Consider the following 13,387-nt stretch of genomic DNA (forward strand, 5'->3'; position numbering starts at 1 on the left):
AGGCTGAAATTACCATCTTCACAAATAGACGCTGTACTTTCCTCCACTTTATTATGCTAATAGTGTCGTAGACAGGGGACGTCTTTTTTTTTTTTTTATAAATGTTGAATAACTGTCTCAATTAGACCTTTTTAAATGTATACGAAGCCCCGGCTTTCCATGAGAGGCAGGGAATAAAAAACACACAATTTAGATAGAAGGCGATGGGAGACTCAGTACAGTATGTCTGCATTCACCCATTTAAACAACAATGTAGCATAGATGCACGTTAACTTTCCGTTAAATTCTCCAGAGTAACTTTAATCTGCTGGACCTAATTTACGATAAAAAAAATATATATATATATATATATAAAATAGGTAGAATGACGGGTAGGGTTTCATGGCACATAGGAAGGGAGGGAGGGAGAGGAGCGAAGAGAAGAGTGTACTATGTCTGCGATTCCCCTGGTGGAGGAGAGTAAATCGATCTCGCTTTCCCAAAAAACACACACACACGCATGCACGCACACACCCCTATCAACACAAGCAATAAACAATTAGAAAACACCCTTTGGAGCACAAATCAAATTAGAGTCCAGACTTCTTAGAATCCAATCGGAGTAGAAAAACAAATATTGTACTGGACTATTCGTTCTTTTGCTTGTTTGTGCAGCAGCGTGTTGCACCAGTGCCGAAGCGTTGAAAGGCAGTTCATTTCCTGCAGGGTGGAGGTAGCTGAAAGACGAAGTTGACCCGAGGGAGAAATGACGGCGTGGCGACTCCACTGTAGTGCGATGCTGTGCGTCTGCAGTGTGGCTCATGCTGCTATATTCATTTTGTATTGTCGACAAGGGTAAGACGTCAGAATGGAGATCTGACAGCTGCTTTACGAATGTTGCTCTCGTGACCTCTTGCATTCTGTTCTACAATAGTTCCGCTCTGCTCTGATTGGCAGGTCTCATGATTGACTGTCGTGGCCCAGTCATTTCAACTTCACTGAGGCCGGACACATTTTAGGAAAACAATACCTCAATGGTCGTTTTATTAACCTATTCCTTTACTTGTAATCGCTTTCATATTATGCCTCTAGATGACTTCTAACCCTTTTCACCCGCAGATGACTCTGAATATCTCTCTGGCTGTTACCAATGGACAGTATTTGTTCTTAAGACAAACACACCAATATATTTATTGAACCTACAGACAAAACTGTTGAAGGATTTTCCGCAGTTCGGACAAAGACAGATAACGTGCAGCATACGTGTGCCGTTTCATAAAAGTGGATGCTACGCTGTTCCTCCATGCGTCCCTTCCCATTTTCCCTCTATTGATTACGCTGTCAGGGATCGTCCAAGCCATGTGTGTGAATTAATGCGTATTGCTTATTGATCTTTAATAGTCTCATTCCTCTTCATGTCAGTTATTTAAATGTAACACAAACACGCCTTTACACAATCTGAGGAGATTTGATTTTGAAAATGTTCATTTGGTGATAGATTTGCAGGTATAGTAATGGCTTTTTCACAGTCAAACACACCGTTTGGTGATCTGGTTTATTGTCGGAATAATAAGTAATAAACTTCCATCAAGGAGCATTTAAAAGGACGGCGTTTGTCGTTCCCCCATTGATTTGTCCCTTCGTGTCTTTTGCCCTCGCAGCAGCGGGACACGGCTCTCTGGTTAGGACTCCATGTCGTGCTCCGTGTAAAAGGATGAAATGATGGGGGCAGAGCATTGACACTGACATCTAATCAATGCCAATCTGAGCTTCAGCGTCAGACGAGCGGCGTGTCATCATCTCTGCCCAGAGATGACAAATAATCGCTGTGCAGCGATCCTGTTGTCCCTGCAGCTCCTGCAGATCCTCCAACAGCTGAAAGCACACGCGCGGACATAGAAACAAATGCACAGGGGGGAGGGGCAGGACAGTCTTTTGCAAAAGGGATATTTAATAATACATAAATATATATAGATATGAACATAATGATAATGAACAGGATTGGTTATTATTATTATCATTAGCGGAACCACCATTATTCCATAATTCTTCTCTCTTTTTTTAGCATTTAGCATTAACGCAAACCTTCCTATTGGATCAAATTAAAAAAAGCTAAAATGAACTTAATAGTATAGTAGCGCAACAGATATGATGGAGGCTGCACTTCACTTTGGGAAATGGGAAAAGGAGACATTTTGTGTGGGAGAGAGAGAGAGAGAAAAGGTGTAAAGAAAAAGAGAAAGCGCACAGGAAGCATTTGTAGCGATAGGAAAGAATTTAAGACACACTGAAAAAGGTGACAAACAGGTGCAGCAGCGTGATCAGCTGGAGCCCCCGTCTCCCAGAGCAGCTGGATAATTCCACAGCGCAGTGTGAGCACACTCCAACACAGAGATCTGATTGGATGGGAGTCTCCTGCTTTGACAGTGTGTTTTTACACTGTGTGCACATTGTGTGTTTGCAGCTGCAGAGTGTGTGTGTGTATGTGTGTGTGTGTGGGTGAGTGATGGAAGTTTGTGTCCCCTGCGGTGCGTTATCAGTGATGTTGGGACAGTCAAATACTGCAAAACACTTCCCCCGGCAGCCGGCACACAGCAGAGGGTCACCCCATCCTCCCACATCTCACCGGCCCCGAAACAAGCAGGACGCACAGCGGTACCGGTGAGGCTGCCCAAGTGCCCTTCAGCTAGACGCCGGATGCCATAAATGGTAGCGTGCAGACTGACCCAGATATTGTTTTCCTGCACAATATTTGCGATTTTAGAGGCTGACTCAGCTCGCTGTTAGTCAGAGTCAAAACACACACACACACACACACACACACACACACACAAGAGAAGTGAGTTAGACGTGAAGGACAGACAACACTGACCTTTACAGGCTATTCCTGTGTGTGTGTCTGTGTGTGTTTCTACTGTATTGCTGTCGAGAGCCAGGTGGACTTTCAAATATTTCACTTAAACAAAAGTCAATTAACCTAAGCTGCATGTCCTTGGACCATGGTGGGGGGGGGGGGGCAGCCACGCCGACAGGGAGAACACGCAAACTCCTCGCTCAGAACTCACGGGCTCTTCCTGCTGTGAAGTCATTATCCGGGCGCCACCGGGCTGCAGTCCAGATTGTGACAACAGCATCGGTAAACTAGCTACAAATCACAAAATGGAAATATTTCATGAATAATTGGGTAAGAAAAATAAGAGTTCATGCATTTTCTTATATAAGGGCAGGTGCAATTGCATCAGTAAACAAAGTATTGTTGGTCGTAAACTGCTGATTAGGAGAAGTTCTGCATGCTTCAATTCACTGCTTCTAAATCACAGTGCACATAACCAATGATTTTACACTTAATATTACACACACATAATAATGTGCGTTTTACCTTTAACAATCTTCACGTGAGTAGCTTCAAGTGATTAGTTGAAGATTAAACGGCATGTTATGGCGCGACCGGTTAAGGTTGTATTTTGGTCCCTTGGGTTTTGTGTCCATTCCGAGAATTGCTCTTTTTAAAAGATGCCACATGCGTTTTTGTCTAAATGTCAAGCCGGCATCAACGCTTTTGTCAGGAGGCGGCGCTTATTCATATCCACACACACACACATAAATCCTTTGCCCCTAAGCATTTCACAGCTAGAACTGCCAGTTTCATGAGGCAGAACTAATTCACTGAAACATTTTGGGAATCCGAATCTCTTTTCTCTCGTCCCTTTTCTTCTCTCCCCCGTCATTCTCCTCTTCTCTCCTTTTAATTCACTAATTAAGTGATAGTCTTCTCCTTTTCCTGTGCCATTTGACATTTTTTGTAACCCCCTGCAAGCATTCGATGGGCAGTGACTTGAAACGCCGTGTATCATCACTGAGGGAAAAAGGTAGAACTGTCAACTCTCTAAACTATCAAATACTAAACATTTTATTTGTTCCACTTTTGGCCTTTTTTTGTATTTTGGGTGTATAATTTACAAAATTGCAAATATACATACTGAATTATAATTACAGTTTTCAACCTTTCTTTTTTAGAAAGCAAAGTGAAAGCAAAGTGAAAATTTGCTTTGTTGGGTATTTTATGTATTATTTATCACTGATTTTTAACTAAATTGAATTTCAGTCTATAAAATAGTTTACTTTTGGGCATGCAAGCCTTGAATAGCGCCTGTATTGATTAGTTTGTACTGTGCAGGAGGAAACCAGAGCCTCTTGTGTTCCTCTCCCTCCCATTTCAGCGTGAACATCCTCTCATTTAGTTCTCTCTCTGTTCAACATGTTTTTCATTCCCCCTGCAACGCGCCATCTTCTCTGACGTCCACCCCCACCGTGGCCTAATTTCCTCCCAGCTTCCTCATGGATCCCTTCCATCCCGCTCACTCTCCTCTCAGACGGAGGACTTTCCCTCTCCTCTCCTCTCTTTGCTCTAAGCTTCTGGCTCAACTTATCTCAAGATTTTTTGTTCTTCTAACTTCCTCTCTAGCATCTGTCTGTTCATGTTTCCTTCTCCACCCTGAGGGATGAGCAATCTCCTCCACCCGTAGTGCTCCTGTCCAAGTGAGGACCGCCTCCTGCACTTCAAAGTACACACTTCGCCTCTTCAAAGGCTGCAGTCTCTGTCGTACTAGAACCAAGGCCAGATCAATTAAATCCTATTAATACCCAGCAGCCACCTCGGCCTTCAACTCAGTAAACTCTTGTGTCTCTGTGGATGAAAAGAAGAATAGGGCTCGTATCTTTAAGATGTGTAAAAATAGTAACGGCGTTTTAGAAACATAGTAAGATATCAGGCTCTCTGGATATTAAATGAGCCAGCTGGTTGCTAACTTTGCGTTCACTGGACTTAATGGATCTTGTTTGCTGAAAATAACTGAGCCATACTGAACTGTATAACAAATGAGACATAAAACCCAAGAAATGTGCTAAAAGGAGCTAAAACACTGTGGGAGATTCAGAAAAGAAAAATGAACAGATTTTACGGATATGACAAAAAGAAACTGCCTCATTTTTAAGCCGCCTTGAAGGGTAATATGCACCAATAACGGCGCGAGCAGATAGCGCCTCGCCTCTCCTGTGCTATTTTCACATTTTAAATGAGGTAATAATCGTACATTTTGGGAATAATTGTCCCCTAACTATGCAAATGAGCCTCAAACAGGCCAAATGAAATAGACAGTTGGCTGGAACTGAAGCTCATTTTCACTCAATCTCAACTATTTTGGGATTCAGCGACAGGATGCAAAGACATGTTATGAAAAATAAATGAATAAAGCTCCCCTACAATACAGTTTTCGACAATACGAAATGAGGAAAAACGACAAAGCGACAAATGAAAAATGAGGTTTTTATACTTCGATAATGGATAATTGCAAAAAGGCAGGAAAGGAGGGCAAAATGCATCAGCTGCAAAAAAATCAGTAACCACAACATCTTCTGTGCACCGCGATCAAACACCATCGCAGCCTCACGCAGTGATCACGCAGCAGCGTCGCCTTTTCCAAACCATCTCCTAATTCAATTCCAAACCAATCCTTGGTGAATTCGCCCCATTGCCGGTTGGTGGTAATTCTTTGGCCACTCCAAATCACACAAGTAATTTCATGAACCTTAAAACTGTGCCTTTGAAAAAAAGGGTTGCATCAATTGTTTTGCCCAATATTGATTAATCGAGTTGAAGGTGCTTAGTTGTTTCACTGACACAGACGTGGGTGAACTCAGTTGCCTTCATGCTCCTGCTTGACTCAGCCAACGCCACTGTAGCTCCGTCCTGTCTTGCTGCTGGCCAGCTGCCATCTTCTTACTGCAGGAGTAAAAACACACACACATACACACACACACACACACAGTGCAGGGATACACTGCATTGCAATGATTTTATTGCTGCTCCCTGTTCTTGATTAGTGTTTATTTGCGTCTGTGTCTCGTGTGTGTATTTGTGCGCGTGTGTGTGTGTCTAAATCGGCTGGTGCAGTCAAGTCGTTGGTTCAAATCCCACTGTCTCGTTGAATCAGGGCAGGGACACTCTCCTCCAAGGCTAATGTCAAAATCGAGATGAGCAAGGCACTTAACCTCTATTAACTTATTAACTGCAGTGGGGCAGAACTGCTCCAGGACCAAAAGTAGAATACATTTACTATTCATTTATCTTTTATCTGAGTCCAAATCGCTTAGTTAATTACTTAATGCAAATGTACACAGCAAATTAAAGAGAGTTAAATTGACTAAAAGAGCTGACACGTTTATCCAAAGCAACCTACTTTGCATTTTTAACCCATGGTTTTGTAGCCTGGGGAGCAATTAGGGGTTAGGTGTCTTGCTCAGGGACGGGGGACATGGGACGGGGTTCAAACCGCCAACCTTGTGGTTCCTGGCTCACCCTCTCCAATCCATGCGCCACAGTAGATTTAACTGTATATACTGTACAGTTACATTTCAAACCTATCAAAGAGTTAATTTAACTCTACTAAGTGTCACAAATGAATCTGATCTTGACACTGGATAATGACTCCAGCCACTTCGTACAATTGGCTCTGTAAGAGTTGAATCACTTTTTGCAGTGTGATTTCAACTTCCAAGCACTTCTACACTTTTGCCAAATAACGGAAAATTAACTCTAAGAATTTTGCTGTGTATTTAACTTCTTGCATTGCTGCTTAGGCATTTTTCTTCTTCTGTCAGAACAGATGTCAAATGCTGTGATGTTTTTAGAAAGGCCACACAACACAATTACATACTTACCAGCTGTGTGAGGCTACTGCGTCGCCGCGGCTTTAGTTCTTTCTTCTTCCGAATCTTTTAGTCATATGGTGGAACTTAAATGTCCCTCGGACAGTTTCGTCAGATTACGACGCTCACAGTTTTTGTTTTGGTAAATGTTCTAATTCGTCATTGTGGCAGGTCTGTATTTACAGCATATTGTATGCAAATGAGATCCTCCCACACATGCAATCGGCAGAGCAAGGAGCTTACATCGCCTCTCGGACTAATTGCTTGTTGCCCGGCCAAAGACAGACAATGGGAAGGATGTGAAAGAAGTGACGGCAATGAAACATAATGTCAACACATTAACACAAACACACACACACACACATGTACTGCGCAGCCTAGTGCCCACTCCGTCTTGCCTCTCACTGCAAGGTTGCGTAATAAAGCGGCTCCATGCTGCCTCTCCCCTCTCTTTCCTCACTTCCTTTCCTCTTCTTTGCTCCTCACTCGTTTCCTTACTTATGCTTTCCTTCACTGGTTTGCACCCCTTCTTGACTATACTTCCTCCCTTTCTCTAGATTATTTTGCTCTTATTTTTCATTCCCTCTTTTCACTCTTCATTGAGCTCTCTTCCTTGTTCATGCTCTCCTCCCCTTCACATCTAAATTGTTCTCCTCCTGCTTTTAATACCTCAGCTCTTCGCCTCCTCCTCTCCTGCTCGTTTTCTCTATACCACTGCCGCTCTTGCTTCTTATAGTACAAAGGGTATTAGATGAAATCACCCGGCTTGAATCCAACCAGTGTGTGTGTGTGTGTGTGTGTGTGTGTGTGTGTTTATGGTTATCAAAATAATTAGGGACTTTAATTTCATAAATGTCACTTGTGCTATTTACAGGAGGATCCCTAGCTGGTTCCCCATAGGACATGCATGTGTGCAAGGGCATTAAGCGTGTGTGTGTGTGTGTGTGTGTATGTATGTGTATGTTTTACACATGTGTGTGTGATACTGAATATGTTAGTATGCACACGCCATGATTTCATCCTGTAACAGCGTTTTTCTCTCATCTTTGCCTTTTTTTATTTCCAAACTTAGTTATTTAGTATTATTTTGGAAAGCAGGAAGAAACCTTTTGTTTAAATATGAAGGTTCATAAAGATGCTTTGAAGACATCTTATTCTTTCAGTCTCTTCCCCACGAAATCAGTCATTTCTCATCAATTTAAAAAGTTCTTGTCAACATTATGAGGATAGAATTTTACCAGTTGTATCCAGAAAGTGGCAAATCTCCAAAAGCATGTGAACGTAATTAATCAGTTTTTCACGCCACTGGAGAATGATTTCTCTCAATGCTTTTATGACACAAACCACCTTCCTGTGGCACCTGCGTTGTACAAGAACGTGACGACCGGCGTCCCAGACCAACCTAACACGGCCTCCATCACACTTCCTCCAAAAAACAGTCTCTGTCCATGTCCTCTCTCCTCGGCTTCCATGTCGAGCAACGTACCTCAGACGCACGGAGCCACATTGCTGCAGGCTGAGCTGATTGTGCACGTGCACGCACTCGCATGCTCGCGTGTAGTCGCTCACCTCCCCGTCTCTCCTCTCCTTCGCCCCGGTGGGCTCCTCCCCCCCCCTCGTCCTCCTTCTGCTTGTCATCTCTCTCTCCTTCTGGTGAGCCTTTAGCTATACAGGCCTCCTCCGTTTTGCGCTGACGTGAACCGTGTGACTCTCCCCGTGTGCGTCTGTGTGTGTCTGTATGCGTGTAGTTGTGTTGCATTAGAGTGCCGCCTAAGGTGGCAGCCAGTGCTGGGGAAGTGTGCGATCGAGCAGAACAATGGCATGCTGGGTAAAAATAGCTCTCTGTTGGAGGGAGAGGAAAGGAGACGGAGGAGAGTGGAAGTCTAATGTAGTGAAGACAGAAAGGAGAGAAACTGCAGGTGCAAATGTGTGAAACACAAAAATAAAAGGATGAGAATGAGTCACAGGTGAAACGTGGAGAAGCAGAGAAGCTGTGTAGTCCGGATGTGATTGGGAAAAATGTATTTAAAAAAAAGAATATTTAAAGATGAACATTTTCCGTTATTAATATACTTTAAAACATATTAAATATATGCAGTACTTTAAAAAAATGAATGTTAATTACCATTAACCCTTTTTCTGGATCGGAGCATCTCAGATTCTACTGCACTGATTTCCAGGAACCTTTCTAAGGACAGTGTTGGTTCCCTCAATAGATTCCAAATGACCTTTTTTCTAGTTCCACATAATTTCTCATAATATAGTTTTTTTTCCTGACAAATTATGTGATTCAAGTTGCGGACACTTCCTTTGTGTACATAACCCCTTAGTTTCATGGAAGTAGCAGTAGTAAAAGTAGTTAAATGAAAAGATACAGGGGAAAGAATAAGGAAGGAGGTGTCCCCTCGTATCAAATGAGACAAATATGTCTCCCTAATTGGTGAATAAGTAGGCCTGAGTTTGGTGAATAAGGCCTGTGATGGCCGAGGGATGCAAACAGGGTTTAACACAGTGGTGAGTTTATCATAAATCAAATCAAAGGAAGAGATTTATATGCAATGAACGCATTATGCCAAACTCAGAATGAGAACTGATGGACGATTCTGTGCATGTTGAGCGGAGGACAAAAGGCCCGAGCGTTTGCTCTATGTAGGTTAAGTGTTGCAGCAATGGGCCACTCTGTTCAACAACACACGCACACGCAAACACACACGAGATACGATCCGTGGGACTGAATGTGCTCTGGGGAACGGAGGAATGAGTTCACTCTAGTGTCGAAAGACTATTCAACGGTCTCGCAGGCTTCTACTGTACAGTGTGCTGCACGCACAAACACACAAACAGTAGGTGTTTGCTGCTTCCAGCTTCTCAAATGATTGTTACTTTTTTATATTGTGCTCACGAAGCCAAGAGCAATCAAATGAAGTGTTGTCTGCAGATCAGGGTGCACAAATGTTTTGACGCTCATCGTTCGTTTGTTTGACTTTCGATCTGAGATCAACAGAAAATAGCCCTGCGAGTGGACGTAGGGAGAAACTTTTACCTTTACTTTCATTTCATTTCATTTGAATTAATCAAATAATTGAGAAAAGAAACAGTATTATGGTCACACCTGCATCCTTCCTTACATTCTTCCAGAAGTACATTCAAATGTACTTCTTCTTTCTCTTTCCAGTCTAAAACACTGGACAGTCCTGGAATGAGGCCTTAATAGAGAGTGAAGCAGTAAATTGGATGTAGTTGTATATGCATACGAATGTTATACTGAACAATGAATGCCTTGGTAGTGTGTAATGGTGGCCATAAGCACTATCACTCTAATCCAAAGCAGCATTAAGTGGGTCGGCTATGACCCTTAATAACCAAAATCTCAAAGGGACTCAGAGAGATGCAGATGTGGTTGATCAAGAATAAGAGTGGAGATGGAAAGAGAGAGGAGGAAGAGTATGAGAGTCAGCGAGAGTTTTGAGTAGAGAGGATTTGGTGAGTGGCTGGAAAACAACAAAGATGGAAGATAAGTGTTTGGGAGCGAAAGCATCTTTTAGTTATTTATTGCATGAGTAATATGGCCGCTCTTCGGTCCAAAACAAGTTCAGTCACTCTCCATGATGCAGAGAGAGAAAGAGAGAGAGTGTATAGGGGAGAGATACTGCAAAAAGAGCATTGCATATTATTAAGTCTTTAAGTCACCATGTTGAAAGACTCTCTATTTGGGAATTTCTGTTCGTCCCTCCAAGTGATTACCTGTCAATCAAATACTGGGGCAAGGACAGTGACCTTTTCTCAGTCTTTGGCCCTGGCGGCTGTCGATGCTCAATTTTGTTCTTTTGAATTTACACCAGCACAAATGGAAACGAGTTAGAGCAGAAGCAAAAGACAGATGACGTTTGTTCAGAATGTGAGCCGGAGTTTCGCTGTCTAGTTTGTCATCAGTCGGCCCCACAGTGCAATGGAAATAGGGTGCAGCAATCAGAGTGGCTCGGCCTTCTAGAAACCTACGTCAGCTCAGGTTGCTGCAGCTGTGACAGATGTGTGTCTACAGTTTGGGCATTTAATTCTGTGTGCGCTGCTGTTTCTCCGACATATTGGGATTATTAATTTGTGCAATAATTCATCATGAATCATCAATCTTATCTAACATGAGAAGTAAAATGACAACGCACCATTTTACTGGACCAGTTGATGATGGACAGGAGGTGAAATGGCCTTAAGTCACACAGTCAACTCATATTCACATATTGTTGTACTCTTTACTGTTCGCTGATGAACGTCTTTGTCCATTGAACAGTCCATTCAAGACAGAAAAACCTAGTTTAAACTTATTTGGTTGGCTTTTCTGTTGTATTTTTATGTGACCACTATCTACTTTTTGCCTTTCCCCAACATTAGTGTTAATGCTTTGAAACTAGAACTGCGTTTTTGTAATATAGAAAAGCTATAAAACATACCTTTTCCATTACCATATTATAAACAAAATGTAATAAAAAGCACTTGTAGTGGTCAAAAACAAGCTACTTGTCACTAACTGTGTTTGTTTTTTGTCTTCTGTCCAGAAAAAGGAGTGGTTATGTCTCAACTGCCAGACGCAGCGGCTCATGTCCGGAGGCGGCCTCGATGATCCCCCACTTCCCGTTCCTCACCCGTCGCCCAAGCACCAGCCAATGGGCTCGCCCCGTCAGCAGGCGCCAGCCAGTCAGCCAAGCCCTCTCCATAAACCCACCAATCAGCAGGGGCCCAGGCCCACGCAACCCCCCGCGCAGAAAGCGCTGGCGGGAACCGGTGGTAGTGGATCGTTTGCGCCCAGCGCCGCCAAACAACCGACCGACCCCAAGACCGCAACACCAGCTACGGCACCGTTGTCGACCGCAGACACCCAGAAACAGCCAAAGGCCTCACAGGAGAAACCCAAAACCGAGCCTGAGAACAAAATCGGCAAAGACACCAAAGCCTCCCAGAGGAAAGGAGAGCAGATCACACCTATCAAGGAAATCAAGAAGTCCAGGCACTATGATGTAAGTCTCATTTAGTTTTTTTAACATTGCTTTCGTCCGGTAACATACTGTCTATGTTAAGCTATGGAAAAGTAAAAAATATACAGATTTTTACCGATGATTCTGCGGGAACCATAGTTTAACATACAGGCCAATGTTCCAAGGCTGGCTATTGTTGCGTGACCATGTTAACTGTGACAGCATGCATGCAAGTTACGCATGGCTGTTTCAGCGTGCACCTGCTTCACATTCATTTAGTTTTTCCATCAACGCTTAATGAGCTAAATGGAAGCTCTTGCTAAACACCGGACAGGTGTAGTTTGTAGCTAAGAGCTAAGACATGAGGAAAATGTCAATGATAACAGGGCTGCAATACAGATGATTATGTATTATGTAAACTTGATCCATCTTGAAACGTGAAAAGACTCCAGGGATATTTCATCTTTCCCCAAATTTTAACCGAGTCACTGACGTTAGTGAAAGAGGGGCTGGGTTAGCCTGATGAAAACACAGAGCTGCCATCTTATTTTACTTCTTTCATTTCGACTTACATTGTGTTTGTGTTGCGTTATGTTTTGCCATAAGATGAGTCTCTGTGTCACTCTGATCCATGCTTCATGCCATATTTATGTTGCTATTTTCATAATAGTAGCTAAGTAGCATCTTGGTTCTTAGTTCCACTAAGCTGGGACTCGCTAGTGATGAATCAGAGATGTGGTCTACAATTCAGAGGTGTGAAACTAGGCGGAGTAGGAGGGTGGAGGAATTTCAGGTGTATAGAAACAGGACTCAGTAGTTAAAAACTAGAATCCAAACCAGACACTTGTGCATCACCAAAGTGGCAAACATTGCTGTCCTCAGTAGAATCAGACCCAAGATTTAGACTAGAAGTAGTGCATGTGATAAATGAACCATGTGACCATTGGGGTTCAGAACTTGTGTGTTTTATCTGACACCTGGGAAATGGATCCTGCCAACGACCCGCTGCCTGTTGCCACATTAGATTCCCTCCAGCGTTTTCTTCAAGGTTTTGACGGCTGTGTTTAGAATCCAGATGTAAGTAAATGATTGAAGGTGGCATCTTAAGGTCATTCATGCTACTGTGAATATAGCTTATGTGACGTATTTAGGGGATGATTATGAAAAAGGTCACTTCTGTGAGATTACATTAGTTTGGCATTAAGGAGGCCAAATAACGCAAGTGCAGCACCAGGAGAAACTTGTGGAGGAGTTCTTACAGTACTCGGTCTCCTCCTGATAAAATAAAAAACAGTATGTAGTAAATATGTGAGTCCCAGCTTCTTTAGTATATGTATAAGTATATGTTTTCAACACAAATCAGAGATTTCTAAGATGCCACAGGCTCATATGAATATAATCGAATTTTGTAACTGGTCAGTGATCCGTAAAATACTTTAAAGTTGTTGTCCTCTTAAATTGAACTGGAAGTTGAACATGGGCTCTTGCCATGTTACTTTGTTTCTATCCTTCATTCACAGTTACATTTAACTCTGTTTTTTAGATAATTATGAACTCTAAAGCTTTATTTTCTATGAGGGGCTGTTTAGGACTTACTGAGACACTCTCTCTCACACCTCTTGTACAAAATGTCTCAATATGTTTAAAAAACAAACAAAAAATGTCCTTGTACTGTCATTGGAATTACATCTCTTCAGATTGGTGACAAATGAAGATTTTTTTCCTTTATT

At 42.6% G+C, this 13,387-nt stretch overlaps 1 protein-coding gene across 4 annotated transcripts in view; it reads left to right on the forward strand.

Moving 5' to 3' along the window:
• bsna (bassoon presynaptic cytomatrix protein a) overlaps window positions 1-13,387 on the forward strand; it is a 97,716-nt gene that overhangs the window by 52,318 nt on the left and 32,011 nt on the right. For all 4 annotated transcript variants that reach the window (XM_078093684.1, XM_078093700.1, XM_078093689.1 and 1 more), the window contains one exon: window positions 11,241-11,699. In XM_078093684.1, coding sequence (XP_077949810.1) covers window positions 11,241-11,699 — 459 coding nt within the window. The remainder of the gene's footprint in view (window positions 1-11,240; window positions 11,700-13,387) is intronic.

The sequence above is a fragment of the Gasterosteus aculeatus genome, chromosome 2, assembly GCF_964276395.1.
Source record: "Gasterosteus aculeatus chromosome 2, fGasAcu3.hap1.1, whole genome shotgun sequence".
Lineage (NCBI taxonomy): Eukaryota > Metazoa > Chordata > Actinopteri > Perciformes > Gasterosteidae > Gasterosteus > Gasterosteus aculeatus.